Below are 19,556 nucleotides of genomic sequence, written 5' to 3' on the forward strand. Positions count from 1 at the left end.
TACTTTTGACCACCCCTGTATATATTTGTGTATCCTGGCAAAGAGCATTCTAAATGTTGTAAGAAGAAATCCCGTAGGACTTATAGAAAATAGTAATTTCATTACTCATTGTTCACATTTATTATATTTGCCAAATTGAGAAGTGAATATATGTAATTCTTCTACGGCAAATGCAAAAGGCGTTAAAAGAACTAAATGTGTTCGATATGGAAAAGTCGTTTCGTTTCGTTTCGCTTCGAAGACCAGAAAAAGTAGATTATCAAACAGAACATTAAAATCGAATGTTTTGCGGATCAGTGAGAGAAGCACCATCAAGATGTGGAAATTGAACCTTGTCGTATTTTTATTAATATTTCTAGTGCCACGTAGTCACGGACTTGCAGTAAGTGGTCACACGTCTAAAGCGACTTTAATTAATCACCCTAATATTTTGTTATCTATATATAGCAACCGCCTGGACAATTCTGGGATGATCTATTACCCAAACCTGCTACGATAAGGTGGCCTGAATTTACTTGGCCAGCGAGACCTTAAAAACTTTGAATCCAAACTAAAAATAAAAACCACAAACCATGTGCACAACAATTGAAGTTTATTTAAAAATAAATTAAATTTTCCTTCCTTCTTTTTGTTTTATTTTATAAAATTCTTACACAAGGATTACATATAGAGAAAGCGCGACATTCGCACGAACCGCTGCGTGTGTTTGTGTCTGTCCGTGCGCCTCTAAGTGTGCATGTGTATGTGTGTGTGCGAGGGGGGAGGGACAGGGGGACAGGGACACCCATGTCTTCCAGCCGCTGCTATAAGTAAGTATGATTGAATCTTTAGTTTGTTTTACACCGGAATTTCGAATGGTTCATCTAGGCTGCTGCAAATCGTGGAATTTTCGTCTGTCTGGGGCTCTTATCTCGGCAGCGAGCAGATCTCGCAGGATGTGAGCTCGCCGCGGTTGATGAAGGTGCAGTGGTTGCACGTCCAGGTGTTGGCGTCCAAATCCATGGCCTCCGAGCCCGAGGCTCCGGCACTGGCCGAGGCCCCTCCGCTGGGATAGCTGGTGGTTCCACTGAAGTAAGGAAAGGGAAAAACAATCAATTAGTTAAATGCAATATATAAATTCTGGGAAGGGAAGGGTAGGGAAAACTCACCCACTGCCGCCGGAACTGGCCTGGATGAGCGACTCGAGCAGCTTCCACACATCCTCGACCTTGAACTGGGCCGCCTGGTTGGGGTTCTTGGTGCGCACAGCCTCCAGCAGGGGGCCCATGTGCTGGCGCAGCGGCAGCATGTCCATCTTGTACAGGTAGACCAGCAGGTGGAAGTCGGAGATGGCCTCGAGGAACTCCTCGTCGCCCCAGGCGGACAGGTAGCAGCTCAAAGCATTGAAGTCCTGCAGGTGGCCGTCGATGTAGCGGTTCTCGATGGGGAACTGCTGCCGCTTGTCGTACTCGGTGAAGGTGTAAATGGGCTGCAGGGGAGTCGAGGCGGGCACATCCACCAGCAGATACTCCACGGGCAGGGGGCGAGCCAGTCGCTGCACCTCGTTGCCGTACTGGTCCTTTTCCTGGGGGCGGAATTACAAGAAGATAAGATAGGTTATTGACGGTTTAGCCCAGCCAGTCTTGGCCCAGTGACCTACATCGCATTTGGGCCCGGAAAGTAAGGGAAAAAACCCATTTGCTGACGTCTGATTTGCTCTCTTTTTTCTCTCTCTCTCTCTCTTCCGCTTTAAAAGCTCGCTGTCGAGCAACCTGTTAGCTCGACAATGACCTTGCTCTATCATCTATCAAGGCCGGCGGCACTTGTCTTTGGTCTTGGACATTACGTTCAGGGTCGCCATATCCCCGCACTCAAGACAGAAGGCTGGTTTCCAGTAATCCAGCTGCTAAAAGGAAGCCTCGTTCGGGGAATCCCCTGATTGAAAAAGGTCACCAATGCTTTATGAGGAATATAACTGTACGTACTTCGTATGAAGTATGCATACTGCAATATCAACATAAATTGATTAAAATAAATGTTTTTGACAACTGGACCTTTTTGACGTCTTGACCTTTAATATTGCAAAATTGAAATGAAAGTTTTCATGTCATGATTAATTTGGAAATGCCAGCAGTTTACGTGGGCGACTGTCAGAGTGTATTTACATCAACTTCTACGGAGAATCGTTGACAAAATTTTCGGGTAAAAAACGGACACTGGATATTGATGCCTGGACATTCCACGCCTCTCTGGCTTTCTGATTTCAGCTCCGCGACAAACGCAATTAACTCGAGCTGTGGGCGTCCAAAATGGGGGCGTTTAAACCGCGGAGGAGTGCCCCGTTCGATGCCAGTGCATTCAAATGGAACGAAATATCACGCATCACATGCAGCACACATAAGTTAATTAACTCCGCAGAGCCCCAACTCGTCGGCAGGTGGCGGGATACCTGGTGGACCAGAAGCTGGTCAAACAAAATCAATGAACGTACATAATAGAGGTTGAGCAGGATATCGGACGCGGACCCTCTGCCCGTTTAACCATGTTAAACTACCAGGAGCCACTCAAAACTTGTTGCATTACAAATTTCCGCTTCCGCTTGCGTCAGCGGTGGAAAATCAAGTTTGCAGCTTCAAATTAGATTGCATCAAAGTTTCTCTAATGCACAATTTCCATGGGATGTGTCTATATTTTGTCACTCAAGTTGCCAATGGACTGGGATTTTCGAGGCTAAGCTAGTTAAGTCCATTGTCCCTAGAGTTTATCATCAAAGAGCAGGCGAAACTAGCCTTGAATCAATTACAAATTTTGTAACACACACAAGAATTTCAACATCTCATCTCTCGAATGGGATTTCCGAGACAATGCAAATCTACTGGACCTGCAAATTGAAGCCATTGTGCTTGGAGCTTATCATCAAAGAGCAGCCGACAATGACTTTAAATCAATCAATACAAATTTGCTACTAGTTGAGAATTAAGCTATCATTTTGAAATATCTCCCACATTGGATGGGATTTTCGAGACAATGCAAGTCTACTGGACCTGCAAATTGAAGTTTGTCAACACAGAACCTGACCCCATTGTTAGAAAAATGTGAAAACAATACTGTCCAAAGTAGAATGCCCAATGCTGTTGATTTGACTTAAAGTCAATACAAAACTGCCAATAGTTGAAAATGCAGTATGTAGAAATATGAAGTTGTAATTTTTCTATTATTTCAGACACCATTGCAATTTATTGGGCTTGCCAAATGCAGTCATTGTGTTCGTCACAAAAGAGAGCAAGAGAACAAACAAGTTCTTTCTTTAATCCTCTTTCAGAAAATTTCCAAAAAAAAAAAAAGTGCTAGTGAGATGGAGGTATGCAAGCAGCAAAATTGCATAAAATCTAGTGTCGATTTCATTATTCACTTTATAATGAATGGTCCAATTTGAATTCGTATAAAATAACAAATTTCTGTGGCGAGTCATCGTTATGAAAGAAACTTGCGCTGCATAGGAGCACCTAGAATCTGTATAAGAAGTCACAACTTCCTAGTTTTTGCAGTTTCCTAGATCTCAGCGTTTATACGGACGGACAAGACGAACAAGACGGACAGACGGACAGTTCTAGATCAATTCTGTTATTAAATAACTTCATAGCATCAGAAAGGTTTCTTTCCGATACAATATACCCTTTTACTCTACGGGAAAATGGTCAAACTAAGAAAGGGATAGATAATGCGTCTGGCATTCTAAACAAAACAGCAATACTTCCTGAAAGGTAACAACTGATTGCATTTCAATTGACTTAACAATCTAATTGCAGCTGCAACTGAGCCAACCAAAACCAAAATGAAAAAGTAGGTTGCAGAGTTGCAAGTCAAAATCCAAATTACTTGCATGCCCTGTGGAGCATAAAAAGAGTGTTAAGCGAGAGGAAAAACAGCTTGACATTGACATTGGAAGGCACTGAACACGGCGAAGAGAGAGATGCCAGGACACCCGAAGCTTCGCAAGCTCTCTCCCAGCGCTCTCCCACTATAAAAGCCCCATCCTGGCGAGCCGAGGCTGCATTTGCCAACAAATCGCGAAACGGGCAGGACGAGCTGCGCTGAAAGTCGAACGGCACGCGTTGTTATCCTTGGTTATTTGTGTTTCGAATACCCATCAATTTGCATTTTTTGTTTGGCTAACATGCCTGGCCTGAAGGAGGAATTGCACCCCATGCTTAGTAGAACCTTTAGCCAGCCAGGTCAACATGTTCTGGACGGCGGTAGCCTCCTCGACGCTCTCGTCCAACAGCGCCGAGAGCTCGGCGGGATTGGCCAGCGCGGCCCCAAGCTACCAGCAGCAGCACACGAAGCCATCGCCGCTGAGAGCCTCCGCCAGCAGCTGGCAGCTTAGCAATGCAGCATTCAAATCGCGTCTGCAACAGCAACAGCTACTGCAGCAACACCAGCAACAGATACAGCAGCAACACGAACAGCAGCAGCAGCAACAGCAGAAGCAGTCCGAGGACTCGGTGCAATCCCAGCAGGAAGGGCAGCCAAATAAGGAGCAAAAACAGGCTGTGGGGCAGCAGAAGAACAAGCTACAAACAGCGAACATCAAAAAGAAAATGAGTCCGAGGAGTGAGAGTAAAATATTCAAAGCTTTCACCTCCTGCAAGTGCACACAGAAGTAGTGAAAGTGCAAGTGTACAAATGTCAAAACAATATAAACCGAAAATTTCAATATTTTTTGATGCATTTTCAAGCTAGAAACTATGAAACAAACACAAACTAAAGGCAAAACAATAACAATTGAAAACAATCAAGTTCCTGTGGATTTTAAAGTGAAACATTTAACATAAAATATATTTAATGACCCCCAATTTTGAGGAATAAAACCTACTTATGGTAAGATTTAAGAGTTTTTGAGATTGTTTTCAATTCTAAAAATAAAAATAACAAAAAAAAAGACTATATAATAAATAAAATTAAAATTTTAAACTATTAAATTAATTTTAATTATTTTATACACTGTTTCTGTTCTTATTTCTTGTCCTTATTTTCCATACCTAAATAAACAAATATAAAAATAAATGGTTTCTTAAATTTTCTTTAGATCTTACATCCCATTTTTATCATTTAATCAGTACATTCATTATCATATCTCAACGGATGCAGACCTTCAGCCACACTTATTTGTCAGAGATTCACCACATTCCATTTCGCATCCATCAAAGTTTCGCTTTGATTAGCACATGATTTGACATGCTGAAGGTTAATTTGCATGATTGAAGTCTGGCAGGAAAGCTTTTGGCCGGCGGGGCCAAGGGCCATCAATCAAAAAAGGTCGATTTGCCCCGCAAAAGTATGCTAATTATTTGTCAACTGCGAGTAGCAACCCTCATATGTAACGTGTGAGAAAGCTGAGCAACTTTAACTACTAATCTAGCACGTTTATTAAATTGTCCAAATGATTTCTGATGGCAAGAAGTTGTTTTCCCGCTGCCTGTAAAAGTGTCTTGTTAGGATAATGTCCTAGTCTTTTGTTCAGCTTCTTTGATCCACTTTAAATGACTTCCGGGAAACCAATTTTCTTGCCATCGTGATAACATCACTAAAATTCAATGGAAAATGCTAATATGCGCTTCTATGCATTACTAAAATGGAATAAAATAAAATAAAATTTAACAGATATATTCCAATAAATTAAAAGTTTTTCAGCGAACTCACTTCGACCAGATGTCATTTTGTTCAATTAAAATGCAATTTTATAATAACTAATTCAGCGGTAATTGCCTGTGGCCTTGGAAAACTATTTACAAAATGCTGAACTGCAAATTGCGTAAGCCTGGGAAGTAAAAAGTGGAAATTGAACCCAAAAGAAACTTAGCACCCGGTAATTCAAATAAAGTCCATCATCAGGCGCATAGCTCCCTTGCAAATTTGAATCGCACACTTCGCCATATGGCTGGGAAATTCTCAGCACGTTTGCACTGCCATTAAAACGGGGGAAGCAATTATTTCTTGGCCCTAGTCCGCTTATGGCAATTAGCAAAGGGGAGTTTGCGGTAAGGTCCGGCCAGAAATAGAGACCTCCTGCTCGCTATCCTGTCCATCGAAGGTGACACACAGGCACGCAATAAATTTTTATTGCCAGGCATAAAAGCGAAAAGCCAGGCCAATGTCCAATGTCCGATGGCACTGACAATGAGCCCAAGGAGAAGGAAGTGGGCCAAAGTAAAGCCAAAGCGAACCAGGCCACAAATTGCTTATCGATTTGCAGATTTGCCTTCGCCACTTTTTATGATTTTAAGCCAAATGCTTGGCCTGAATTCGCTGACGCAGTTGTGCAAATTGAATGAGCAGACATCGGAAACTCTGAATTATTCAGAGGGACGTGTACGTTGAAGTGCGAAACATATGAATTTTTATACGGAATGCTTTCAAAGCCTGTAATACTCAAATACAAATAATATTATTCCGCTTAACCTGGCGAATGAAAGCTTGCCAACTTAATTTACATTTAAACTTACTGGGAATTCATTAAGCCAATTCGCTCAGGCGGCTGCCCTGCGATTTTACTGACGTGCAAAACTTTTAATTTCATTTGGGAATTGCATGTGCTAAGCGAAAGGATTCGACATGTGTGATAAATAAGCAGGAACCCAGACAAAAGGCGATTTCAGGACAATTCCCAGGGCGTAAAAAACCGACAAACATCAAAATGTGCAACAGGCATGTTAAAAATGTATGGGAAAAAAGGTTGGAAATTGGGATAAATAAATCAGAGACAGTAGGCAAATTGTTTGTTTGAATATAAAAATTAAAAAGTTACTTGGTAATTGTAGTGCTTAGAAATTCGATATGAAATAGGGTAATTTCTAACTTATTTTATATCAACAAAAAACCGGTATGAATAATGTCAAATTTATGATTCAAACATATCAACTTGATATTTTATAATTTCACAAAAGTTATAAAAATACTGTTTTAAAATACCAAAATGTAGTATTATTTAACAAATATTGTAAAAAATATTAAATTAACCTGCAGATATCAATCTGATTTTTTGTCAATTTTGTTCCTGTATATCCACCATAGATCCCTCTTTCTCAACGCGTAGATATAATTGCAGAATTTTTTATATTTTACCAAAGCAGATTTAAGCGTGCAGATTATGAGCCCACGTGAAAGGTATAAATAGCCTTTTAATACGGCGACTCGTTCACCCTTTTTATCCCCATTAATTACCACTTTGTCACATCGCCCACAATTGACATTCGACAGCAACTAAGTTTCACAAAAAGTTAGCCAATTACGCAGGCTTATAAAAACGGAATGAAAAAAACTAGAGGGACAATTACTCCGCGTTGCAGAATTAACCTCAAGGAAGGGAATTAAACAAAAACATTTGTCAGGCGCACTAATTAAGACATTCAAGGTGTCGACTGATGGAAGTAAACGTGGCTAAATGTGACTTAAGCCTGAATAATACTGAGAGACAGACAGACGTCGAGCGGTTAATTTATTGTAGACTTGCCGCCCAAAAGCAAATAAACCGACCGACCAACGACAACGGAAATCTGTCATTGTCTCGCCCAGACTTTCACTGGCTTTTTCCGCTTTTCTCGATTTTCCCCTATTTCAAAACACACAATTGTCATGAATACAGTGCGGTACAATTGTCAACTTAATTTCCAGGCGCTGTAAACAATTACCGAAACGAATTCACGCACATTTTGTACATTTTTTATGCAAAACACAAGATGCCTGGTATACAAAACAAGTGCCATAAATATGTATTTATGCCAGTCTTCCAAGGAATTTATTTGTTGCTTCGATGGCGAAAAGTGTGAAATAAAGATAGATTCCACCCAGGAAAGACCTCAAAAAGTAGGCAACATTTTGTGTGCCATATGCAAAAAGAACTTCTCCCTGTAATTGTCAGGAGCCAGCTAAATTCGCAGACAGCTTAAAACATTTGCATAATTGCAGAGGAAAAGGGGAAGGAAATGTTGGAAAAGCGACTGGCAAACATACAACCAAAAGTGAATAATAAACAGAAAACAAAATCGGCGTAAGGAATGCCAGAAACGTGTTTCTAGAAAAAAAAAAAAAATATAAAATAGAATCCGAGATGGGCAAGAAAAAATCGAAACGTTTGAAGCCTTCAGTTTGAGCAGGTGTACTGTAACATCATAAAAAAAGAGGAAAAAAACCTGCAGAAGGTCACTTCAGAGCTCATTTTTCAACAATGTTTGCTAGCAGTTTTTTGTGTTTGCTCTGCATGCCGGACAAATCGTCCTGAAAAAAGGGTCTTAACTCGTCATGGGATATGGGGGGGTCCTTAAAATTTTTCATTTACTATGACACGAAATAAAAATTATATTTATTTTTTTTTTTGAATATTCTGTATTTTAAATTGGCTAAAATCTGTCATTATTATATGACACATCATCCAATATAACTGAGCAAAATAAAGAGAGGAGTGGTAATAAAATACACTTCCAAAAGATTTATACAAAAACTAAACAGCAGTCGCAATTACTTCGATTGAATATTAATTAATTTGTTTAACCTAGTTCCAGGCTATTTGCACACGGAAACACAAATATAACACGCATGTTACTGGCCCACAAAGTTTTGGCTTTTGGTCAATATTTTCCCCGAATGCGAATATGATGCTATTTTCCTTGGCCAGACTTCAGAGACTTCTGTGCGTTGCCATGGCCGCCGCTTTTGCTTGACCCCCAGACCGCTTGTTACACATTAAATTGGGGTTTCTACTCTCGGGCCAAACAAAAACTTTGATTACACAGCTTAGAACAAAGTCCCAATAACTGCCACACGGCGAAAAAACTTTCTCAAGGGTCGCACCAAAAGAATTAGGCCAACTAACAAGAAATGGTAGGAGATTTCTCGGGAGAAGGTGTGAGTGAAAGGTTAATCACAATCAACTCAAAGTATAAACAATTTGAAAATTTACAAAGTTTTTTGTGGATTAAAAATCAAGAGTCAAGGAAAGGAATCCCAGGAAAATGACTTAGTAATGGGGGAATACAAATCAAATAATTTGAAGTTTGAGCTTTTGAAACAGAGGTCTTAGTCTTATTTATTTGTTGTGAGAATGCTGAATCAAGAACTTTTCAATTTCGTTAAATTTGGTTATTTATTTATTGTGCATAAGCTGCTCGAGCTAAGTGCAAATAAAGTTGAAGACATCTGCTGATGATTTGTGGGAGACCGCAAATTAAACGGGAATTGTTTATGGTGGGCTATTTTTGCTTGATTAGAAAATCCATTTAAAGTTGAAGTCGAATTAGACGGGTGATTTAAAATATTTTTAAAGATTTACTAATATAGAATTTAACATATTAAACACTTTTGGTCCTAAAAGTCTAATCGTAGAGCTCTATGCAAAATGGTTTGCCAAATGTCAGTTGTACAACATCTCCTCACATAAAAGTACATTCCATAGGAGTAGGAACACCTAACGAACAGTTTCACCCAGAAAACAAAATAATTTAGGTCGAATTTTCTATTTTTTAGTACTGAACAAAAAGAATGGAGTTGCCCATCCAGGTGCCGAAGGAGCTGGAGTCGCTGCTCAGCTGCGGCCTGTGCCGTCGTCCCTATGACCTGGCCACCGGCCTGCTGCCCCGGGAGTTGCTCTGCCAGCACAACTTCTGCGACGAGTGCGTGTCCAGGAGCACAGTTCCCGACTCGGCCGAGTGCATCTGTCCCCTGTGCGGAGTTTGCACCCACTTGAGTGGCCAGAAGCTGCCGGAAGCTGTCGGCATCATGTATCTGCTCCGCGAGCTGCCTGCCTTGGTTTTGGGCCGTGCCATGTTGGACTTCTCCAAGAGGAACGCCGAAGAATCCTCCTCTGGCGAGGCGACCACCGCTGAGGAGTCTCCTTCGGAGAACTGGTTAGATGAGATCTGCGTGGAAAGCTTCCTGGTCAGCGGCTCTGAGCACTGCTTCATCCATGCCATGCCAAACTCCACGTGGTGCCACAATTGCCAGCGCCTGCTGTGCCGCGCCTGTTCGGATGTCCCAATGCACCGGGAGCATCGCATGGTCCGCCAGCTGGACTACCAGGACCTCCTGCGCCAGCTGCTCAGCTCGGAGCTGGCCAAGGTGAAGTGCGCGGCCCTGCAGACCACCGAGTTGGCCGCCCGCGAGATGGACTTGTTCCGCGACCTCTCCGAAGCCTGCTTCCAGGTGCAGTTGCATGTGAAGCGCGTGATGCTGGAGCACCAGCCCAGCTTGGTGGCCGCCATGATGATGGGTTGGCAGCGACGCGCCGAACTGGATCTCAATCGGGCCGCCGGCAGTCTCACGGGTGCCGATATGATGCAGTTGCTCGGCCAGTTGGCCAAACAGCGGCGCAGATTCGAGGGGCAGCTGATGGAGGTGCACTTCCACTGCCGCATGCGGGCCGCCGTTCAGGAGAACGGCATGCAGGTCCTGGATTTCGATCATCTGAACGATAGAATCCTCAAACTGCGCAGCAATCCTCGTCCAGGTGCCATTCCCGCCAATGTGGAGCCACCGCGGGCGCTCATCTTGACCAACTACTGTGTGTTTGCCTACTGGAACGAAGTGCAGCGCCAGTTGATTCCGCCGCAGGCCAGAACTCCGCCGCCGGAGGTCGAGTTGCTGCCGCAATCCCGGCGAGCGGTGGTGCCGCCGCACTTTACCCACTATCAGCGGGAGGTCGAGGCCAGGATGTACATGCAGCAGGTCGAAAGGGATCAGAATCAGGCATTGAACAGACTGGCGGAGGATGGTTCCTCCTCCTCGCCGAGCAGCAGCAGCAATAGCATCGCCACGGATCCGCAGCAGCAGCAGCAGCAGATCCACACATATGTTCTGGACATGGATCACCACCGGATGGTGCAGCAGTATCGACAGATGGAGTGGCAGGCGCAGCAGCAGCAATGGCAACAGCAGCAGCAGCATCAGCTGGATGCATCTTGGGTCAACTGGGAGCAGAACCAGGATTATCAGTACCAGGATGGCGCCAGTTCCAGTTCCCCGGTAAGCATTGTCCGCCAGCCCTCCGTTCACTGTTATCCCATCTACTTTCTGGACATGGAAATAGCAGGCGAACTGGCCGGCCGGGTACTAATCGAGGTGCGAACGGATGCCGCTCCCCGGATGGCGGAGAACTTTGGGGCGCTGGTGCGCCATGAGCGGGGCTATGGCTACCGGGGCTGCTCCGTCTTTCAGGCCTGGGGAGGCGAGAGCATCATCACCGGCGACTTTGAGTCGCACAACGGACGGGGGGGCCACTCGGCCTTCGACAATCGGTACTTCCTGCCGGACGACACGGGACTGCCGGCACATCGGGGAACGGTTGGCATGCGCAGGGGACAGCGGCGACAGGACAGGAGTGGATTCGTGGGCAGCCAGTTCCGGTTGGTGCTCAACGAGATGCGCTCCTTCACGGCCATCTTTGGGTTCATCGTGCAGGGCATCGAGTTGGTGGACCGCATTGCAGCCAGTGGCAATGCGCTGGGACGCCCGGCACTCAGAAGCATCATCCGGAATTGTGGCGAGTACCATGTCTCTCAGCCAAGTCCCCTTTAAGATCTAACAACAAACACTAACCAACCAAAAGCTCCCACACAATTTAAATATATAACTGTACAACTCTCCCCGATATCTACATCTATACAAATCTACTGATCTTGGTACGAATTTTTGTAGAAATAAACGCCCCCCACTCTCAATCGTCAAATAAAGGTCAACGTTTTTTTTGACAACGCATAAATTTATAGTCAATAACAGAAACCAATTTTTTTTAGCTCAGTACAAGGAATTTTTATAAACAATTTACAAATCAAACAAATGTTTTGGATGCTATTTATGACACAAAAATAAAGAAGAAGACTTTCAATGACCTATAAATATTTCAAAATCATGGACAAGGTGGAAATTGTAACCGACCCTGAAAAAGTAAATTAAGTAGATCTTAAGGACTAAAGAAACACTTCAATTGTGTTTCGAGCGCTACGACGATACCTGGATGTAGTTAAGTACAATAACATAAAAACAAATAATACATATTCCTATTTATAAGATGTTATGTGGAACCACTTGAAAAAAATCTTGATGAGCTCTTCATTCAAACCAAGAAACAGGTGAAATCGGAAGTAACAGCTGATAAATAAATGTGGTCAATTCAGTTACCAATAAGAAATATATCTGTTAGCCAAGATAGTTTTTCGATGTCTACTTATGCATTTTGTGTGATCATAACTAACGGTCTGTTTGTGATGGATAAAATAAAGAACGCCAAGAATAGCCATCCAAAAGTAAGTTAAGGGAATAAAGTCGGTAAAAAGGCAAAGAATAGTTAAAAATTTATAATTTAATTTTAGAATTTGAAGTAAAAAATAACAAATCATATGATTTTATTAAATTCCAAATTAAATTAGCAGAATAAATATTTAATTTAAGAACGAATTAGTTACTTCATATTATAATTTAAAGTTTTAGGAAAATCAAAACGAAATCTTATATTGACATTAAAAAAAAGCGTTAGATAGAACGAAAACTGCAAGTTCGTCAAATAATTGAATACTAGAATTAGGGCCAAGTAAGAAGTTAAAGAATGAAAATTGTGATTGGCTGGCAGTTGCTCAAAGGGCTCTAAAATTAAGTTAAATTAAATAAAATTAATAGAACAATGTGTCAGCAAAGGATCGTTGTGTTTGAGTGTCATAGATATACGATAAGTGAATTAAAATACCGAAGGAGAACCCAGAGCAATGATGAGAAGTACAAACCGAGGAGAAGACAGGAACCTAAACAAAATTCAGTTGTTCAATAAGCAAATCACTGTAATTCAAGATAGTCTAAGCCTCTTAATGTTCCATGTAAAGAGTTTAATTGGCCTGGTATTAAAACTCCGATTTGCTTTGCATGTTACCGAAATAAGCCCCAATTGATGTCTAAATGTGGAATTTGTCTGTGTCAATGTGAACGTAATTCAATAAAGGTTGATGGCTCAAAAGCTGGTTTTACTTTTAAAGGGGGAATATAATTTTTCATGACCTTAATAACATCCTTACTTTCACAAAAGTAGTTTATAGAGATCAAACCGCACTTACCTTATAGAAGACATCTGGAACATACTGCTTGTCTGTGGACTCTCGCACGTAGCCCAGCTCGGGCGCATCCTTAGTGGGTATCAGACAATTGTCGCGCACCAGGGCCATGCACTGAGCAGAGACCGCATAGCCCTCCATGTGCACTTGTTTGGTTTTATCTCCTAAACAGAGAAAGAACAATTTAGTAAACCAACATTATTTAAGAGCATCCTTAGCCGGAATCTTACCCGTCACACAAATCGTCACGAACTTTGAGCCAAAGACACCGTTGGAGGCGTATTTACACGGATTCGGGTGGCGATTCTGCAGTTCGCCGGCTGTGATGCACTCCTGGGCCGTAATAAAGTGCGACTCGATGCCACGGATCTGTTTGACAGTGCCGACACTCGCATCCTCCGTGATGAGATCAGTAAAAATCCAACCAATCTGGGAAATACAAAAATTATCAGATATTATTAGCTAGTTGGCAATAACAGTAGCTCACCTTCTTCAGTCCCAGCGCACTGGCCACGGCATCCACCTCGTCGGCTCCCTCGTCCGGCTGGATGTTAATCGAGTCCCGTGTGGACTCCTGCGGCGGCTCGTAGATGGCCGCCACCTTGGCCCGAATGCCCAGCGGGACATCGGTGTGCTGCTCGTAGGTGCCGTACAGATAGCCCATGCGCTGATGGCCCGTGGTGCGCCAGTAGTTGAGGAAGCGCTCCACGATCTTGGTGTTCTCGAACATGACGTTGTCCACGTGCCGATATGTCTGACGGTTCAGCGTGATGGCCGACGGCTGGCACTTGGAGCAGATGCCCTTGGGCCACGGCGGATGCTCGCGGCAGCCGGGCTTGATGCGGCAATTGATGTCGTCGAACACGAAGTACTTGCCCTGGTCCATTCCAGAGGTTTGTTTGCGTATGTACGAGTGGAAGGACAAGTGCTTGATGTTTTGCTCCTTCAGGTAGGACTCATCGTAGGGCTCCAAAGCGGAGCAATGGACGCACCTTCCGTTGGCATTGTGATGGCAACTGCAATATACACATTGTTTGGTAAGTTTTAATTAAAACCACGTACTGAAACAGCTTACAGCTTGCTATCGCGTTCGCGCTTGATGGTGCCATCCGCCTTGCTCAGCGCTTGGTCCACGTCATCCTCGACCACATTGATGGAGGGACGAGCGCTGCTCGGGTTGCTGTTGCTACTGCTACTGCTCTTGAACAACTGATTCTCCAGGACAGTGGTGCTGGTGCGCTGAAATCGGTGGAAATATACCTGTTAGTTCCTATAACAATCGTTTTTAAGAGGTTCAGCTTACCCGAGACGATGTGCCAGCCATCTGTTTTAAGTAGACCATGTCGCCGTGCTTCAAGGATGCTCCCACCAGCTGGCTGCCACTGGCCGGCAGCTCTGTGAGAAAGTTGCGCTCCTTAAAGAGCCCGAAGCCATCCACCTTCAGGGCATTCTGAACGCTGTCGTACAGATGCTTCAGATTCGACTTGGGCGAGATCTCGATGCGTTTGATGCCCTCCGCCGACTGAACGCGAATTAGCTGAAATGCAAGAATAAATATTAAATAATAAGAAATATTAATTTATTTCGGCAGGTGAATATAAGTGCATTTCTGGTCGCACCGATTGTTTGCATAACACAAACAGACGATGGCGCACAAAAGCGTAGGCGAAATTGCGCTTCTTGTAGATGAATTGCTCGAGCAGCAGTGGTGCACAAGCCATTTTTTGGACTTTCTGGACGGGTCACTGGGGTGGGCGGTTGAGTGGGTGGTCGAGTGGGTGGTGGGTGGCTTGGGTGGGGGTGTTGTCAAGTGTAGCTATGAGCTACCAAAGCCTGAAAGGCTTTTTGCTTAGTGTTTCGGACTGTACGTCATGAAGGCGCGAACTTGACTGTGAAATTCTTGTTGGCATCGCAATAAAAACAATTGCAGATCGTTGCCAAAATGAGTGCATAGTTAAAAGAGATTGATTTGCACCCAAAATAAACAAAAATATATATATGTACGTTATCTTTTTGTACGGAACTTTAATTAAAACGCTCAAATAATGCTAATTAATTTATCAAGATTATGAGATTTTAATTTTTGTTTTAGATATGGACTATTGTAACTTTTGCAAAAGAACCAAATTTATTCATTAAAAAAAAAAAAATTCTTTCAGTAATAATTGTGTTTTATAAATATTTATTTAATTGTTTATGAGAATTTAATAATATTTTCTTTATTAAAAATAAAAGTAGATTTAAAGTTTTAAATGGAAAATTTTTTTTATTTTAAAAACGGTATAGAAATTTTTCTAAGTGCAACACCCCTCCAAAAACAAAATGTTGTATTGGCCAGACACGTCTTTATTTCCGCTTTTACCAGGTGCAGCACTTAAATGCATTTCCCTGGGCGACATTCAGTGTCGAATAATAGTTAATAATTTATTTGGGTTTCAGTTTAGGGTCTTCAAAAACCCCCGCAAATCCCCTCGGTCCACTTTTTCGCCTAGACTGCAGTCGAAAATCTACAAGTCATGGTACCACTTAATTTCACCGCCTGCACTTCTTGGCCCATTTTAAGACTTGTACCGGTAGTACACTTCTAATAGAGCATCCAAATAGATGTCACATGCATTTTATCCAGAACTTTTACCGGCTAAAAGGTTCTTTAATTATATTTGCCATATATAATGCAACAACAACAAACGCCATCGAACGGGGAAACCGACTTTGTTTGCCGGCTTTTTTCAAGTGTACTTGTGGGCGTTTGGATAGCCAATTGCACTGCAATCACTGCACAATCACATCATTCTTGCTACCACCGCTACCACTTTTTAATTTGTTATCAACAATTTACTTACAATTTTGTCATTTGGCATTGTAATTTTGTTCCTGTCTCTTTCGCACAGCCAAGTGATACCAGACGCTGAAACGTCTGGTATTTCTTCTTCTTCGATAACTTCTTTTGAATGCACTGCTTGTAAAAATCGAAAAAAGTGGGAAAAACTGCTTGTAAAAATCGGAAAAGTGGGAAAACCGTTTAACGTTTAAAAAAGTTCAAATCTGTAGAAAGCAAAGAAAAAAAGGAAGCAAGCTTCCTTCCGAAGCTTATATACCCTTGCAGATAATTCATATTAACTTACAAAAACATTAAATTTAAATTTACCCTTGCCGATCATTCCTGTTAGCTTACAAAAACATTAAATTTAGATTTACCTGCCCATATGTTAAAACAATCAAAATGTTAGCTGCTTTCTAATAATTTTGGCATTAATTTTTTGATCCTTCCTATGCAGCTATATAATATAGACGTCCTAATTCTGTAAAATGGATTTTGAAATTTGAAATGTTCTAATGTTCTAAATGTTCAAATGTGCTATTTAAAAAGTGGAAAGTAGACAATTTTGCATATTTTTAATTTTTTAAATAGGCATAGTAAACTTAGAAGCTTTAGTTTTGTGCACATTTATTAAAATAGCGGCGTGTTGCTCTACAACAATTATAAACAATTAACAAATCGCATTCTAGTGGAAGACAGCAAATGAAAGCAGTGGAAGAAGGGACTCCTCCGCTGGACTTCAGTCGTACTTGAGGTTGCCCATGCAGATGTACTTGATGTCCACGTAGTCGTCGATGCCGTGCTTGGAGCCCTCACGTCCGACTCCCGACTCCTTGACGCCGCCGAAAGGCGCCTCTGCCGCCGAGATGATGCCCTCGTTGACGCCGACCATGCCCACCTCCAGTCGCTTGGCCACCCGGAACACCTGCTGCAGGTTCTCGCTGTAGAAGTAGCCGGCTAGGCCTCTCCTGGTATCGTTGGCCTTCTTCACCGCCTCCTCTTCGTCGGAGAAACGGATGATGGAGACCACCGGGCCGAAGACCTCCTCTGAATAAAATTGAGCGGAGGGCGGCACATCAGTTACGATTGTGGGGGCGTAGAAAAGGGCACCGTGCTCTTTCAAGGGCTTGCCACCCAGGATAATGTTCGCCTTCTTGGCCCTCGCATCCTCCACAAAGCCACTGACTTTCTTGAACTGCATTTCGTTGATCAGAGGTCCGATTTGCACATCGCATCCCTGGCCATCGCCAATCTTCAAGGCCTCCACGCGTTTCTTCAGCTGTCCGACAAACTTATCGTAGACGCTGTCTTGGACAAAGAATCTGTTGGCCGAAACGCAGGTCTGTCCGCAGTTCCGGAACTTGGAGGCCATGGCTCCATCCACCGCTTTCTCAATATTGGCCGAATCAAAGACTATGAACGGAGCATTGCCGCCCAGTTCGAGGCAGATCCTCTTGATGCCATCGGCGGAGTTGCGGAACAGCAGTTTTCCCACTTCAGTGGATCCAGTGAAGGAAATGCCCCTCACATCGGGACTCTTGCAGAAGAGATCGCCAATGGGAGCCGCCTTATTGGTGGTAACTACATTAATCACTCCTTTCGGAATGCCTGCATCCACGGCCAGCTTGGCCACCGCCAAAGCGGTTAAAGGAGTGTCCTCCGAGGGCTTCACCACCACTGTACATCCCGCTGCCAAAGCAGCTCCTGCCTTTCGCGTTATCATGGCCATCGGGAAATTCCAGGGCGTAATTAAGGCCGCCACTCCGATGGGCTGCTTCATCACTATGATCTCCCTGTTCGGAGCAGCACTGGGCACAATCTCTCCGTAGACGCGACGCGCCTCCTCGGCGAACCACTCGACGAAGGCATTGCCGTAGGCCACCTCTCCCTTGGATTCGTTGATCGGCTTCCCGGACTCCGCCGTCATTATCTCCGCAATCTCCTGCGAGTTCTCCTCGATCAGTTTGTGCCACCTCTGCAACGGGAGATTAGATAAGATTAGCAGGGGTTAGCTAGAAAGCAAGGGAAATTGTGACAATGACCTACAGTCGATCTTTTCTAACTTGAAATTAGTTAAATATAAAGTGCATTCAATTGAATATGTCTTAACTTTAAGATTTTTTAAAGATCTATTGAGAATATATAGCTTAATATTCATGTTTCTAGTGGTTTCTGTTGCGCAAATGATGAAATACAGCCTCTAAACAAGTTCTGGTTCTTTTTACTATTCTTTTTAGAGAAGTTTGCCTACATATATTAGTTGTACTAGTGTATATTTCATGAGAAATTATGACAATGACCTACAGTCGAACTTTCTAACTTGAAATTAGTTAAAGATAAAGTGCATTCCATTGAATATGTCTTAATTTTAAGATTTTTAAAAGATCTATTGAGAATATAAAGCTTAATATTCAGGTTTCTAGAGGTTTCTATTGCACATATGATTAAATACAGCCTCTAAACAAGTTCTGGATCTTTTTACCATGCTTTTTAGAGAAGTTTGACTGCTTATATTATTATTACTAAAGTTTATTAAGTGATCTAAGGTTCAGTAATGAGACCCCTGATAAGAAATGATCCCGTCACTCACCTTCAGCAGATTGGAGCGATCTTTGGCCGTCAAGGATCGCCACTCCTTGGACTCGTAGGCCTGTTTGGCGGCGTCTATGGCCTTCTGGGCATCGGCCACCGTCATGTTGGGAACCTTTCCAATCACCGCTCCATTCACGGGATTCCGGACCTCAAAGGTTTCCTTCGAGTTGCTCGAATCCACCCAGTTGCCATCCACCAAGGCCTTATCCTGGATTAAAGCCGAAAGTCCACGCATCCTGGAGAAGTTCAAATGGCTTCCTGTTCGTGCGACTCCGCTGAGCGTTCGCCACATTCTGTCGTCTGGAGATTATAAACAATATACATTGTATTTATGAACAAATTAGCAATTGGCTACTAATCGATTATTGACCGGTCTCTTGCCGCCGCTCTCTTATCACCTTTTTGTCACCTGTGGGGGGAGTTGAGGGCTTTATCTTATCTGCGGCCTTATCGGGAAGATTCTCTGCTGTCCAGAACTGTAGTTGCGGCTTCAATATGGGCGCTTTGATTGAATTTAATTGATTTTAATTTGATGCGCTCCGAACCAGCAGAGCGATTGAACCTGCCAACTCGTTTTTCGGTAATCAAAATCAGCTGATTGCAAATTGAGGAACTGCCAACCTATGTTTTACATAACAGCTGTTAAGAACCGCCAAAAATTATGATTTTGAATTATCTGTAACGAAAATAAAGATAGATAAAGTATAAAATGACCAAATTGTTTCTAAACATTTTTAAAATATATAATTGTTTATATACCTAAAAAATAAATTAATTAAATATTTTAAACTGAAAATGTAACAAACTTTTATCGAGCTATCGATCTAAAGTCCCACAGCATTCAACTTTTGTCAAGCGTCTGGGCGGCAACCGTTTGACTTTCAAAAAAGAAAAAGGGAGCAGCAAGAAAAAGAAAGTCCAAGTACTCATGCTTCCTGATTCCCATTTTTAGCCGTTGCTTTACAGCGACTTTAAGGCAGCGCCACTTGTCCCAGCAATCTCTGGACAATCGGTGCCTTTCGCCCGATCTAACCGATCTTTTTTGCATGCGCCGCCAACGTGGAGTTGGGTGC

At 42.9% G+C, this 19,556-nt stretch overlaps 4 protein-coding genes and 1 long non-coding RNA gene across 8 annotated transcripts; 3 read left to right on the forward strand and 2 right to left on the reverse strand.

Moving 5' to 3' along the window:
* The first annotated feature begins 233 nt into the window (after positions 1-233).
* LOC138913335 (uncharacterized) lies at positions 234-621 on the forward strand. Its single transcript, XR_011419009.1, has 2 exons — positions 234-382; positions 448-621. It is a non-coding gene; the product is annotated as an uncharacterized lncRNA (long non-coding RNA).
* Positions 576-15,995, reverse strand: Npl4 (nuclear protein localization 4). 2 transcript variants are annotated; one of them, XM_017141823.3, is made up of 8 exons: positions 15,914-15,995; positions 14,374-14,607; positions 14,146-14,309; positions 13,558-14,086; positions 13,301-13,499; positions 13,074-13,234; positions 1,149-1,564; positions 576-1,066 (listed from the first exon to the last, which is right to left on the reverse strand). In XM_017141823.3, the coding sequence occupies exons 1-8, from the start codon at positions 15,929-15,931 to the stop codon at positions 907-909; spliced, it is 1,881 nt and encodes a 626-aa protein (XP_016997312.2). In that variant the 5' UTR covers positions 15,932-15,995; the 3' UTR covers positions 576-906. The 2 variants fall into 2 exon arrangements, with proteins under 2 accessions (XP_016997312.2, XP_016997311.2); XM_017141822.3 differs by lacking the exon at positions 15,914-15,995 and adding an exon at positions 14,690-14,835.
* Positions 2,064-4,870, forward strand: LOC123003334 (putative uncharacterized protein DDB_G0291608). Its single transcript, XM_044395582.2, has 2 exons — positions 2,064-3,035; positions 3,789-4,870. Exon 2 carries the CDS (start codon positions 4,221-4,223, stop codon positions 4,644-4,646), a length of 426 nt encoding a protein of 141 aa, XP_044251517.1. The 5' UTR covers positions 2,064-3,035; positions 3,789-4,220; the 3' UTR covers positions 4,647-4,870.
* On the forward strand, positions 9,391-11,223 carry LOC108057531 (tripartite motif-containing protein 72). Of its 2 annotated transcripts, none has more exons than XM_070217146.1 (2): positions 9,391-10,995; positions 11,063-11,223. In XM_070217146.1, exons 1-2 carry the CDS (start codon positions 9,517-9,519, stop codon positions 11,084-11,086), a joined length of 1,503 nt encoding a protein of 500 aa, XP_070073247.1. In that variant the 5' UTR covers positions 9,391-9,516; the 3' UTR covers positions 11,087-11,223. The 2 variants fall into 2 exon arrangements, with proteins under 2 accessions (XP_070073247.1, XP_070073246.1); XM_070217145.1 differs by having other exon boundaries at positions 9,392-10,995; positions 11,060-11,223.
* A 506-nt stretch (positions 15,996-16,501) lies between the features above and the next one.
* Ssadh (succinic semialdehyde dehydrogenase) lies at positions 16,502-19,057 on the reverse strand. Of its 2 annotated transcripts, none has more exons than XM_070217432.1 (3): positions 18,893-19,057; positions 18,482-18,783; positions 16,502-17,866 (listed from the first exon to the last, which is right to left on the reverse strand). In XM_070217432.1, exons 2-3 carry the CDS (start codon positions 18,773-18,775, stop codon positions 16,631-16,633), a joined length of 1,530 nt encoding a protein of 509 aa, XP_070073533.1. In that variant the 5' UTR covers positions 18,776-18,783; positions 18,893-19,057; the 3' UTR covers positions 16,502-16,630. The 2 variants fall into 2 exon arrangements, with proteins under 2 accessions (XP_070073533.1, XP_016997318.2); XM_017141829.2 differs by having other exon boundaries at positions 18,882-19,057.
* Between the last annotated feature and the right edge of the window lie 499 nt (positions 19,058-19,556).

The sequence above is a fragment of the Drosophila takahashii genome, chromosome 3R, assembly GCF_030179915.1.
Source record: "Drosophila takahashii strain IR98-3 E-12201 chromosome 3R, DtakHiC1v2, whole genome shotgun sequence".
In the NCBI taxonomy this organism is placed as follows: Eukaryota; Metazoa; Arthropoda; class Insecta; order Diptera; family Drosophilidae; genus Drosophila; species Drosophila takahashii.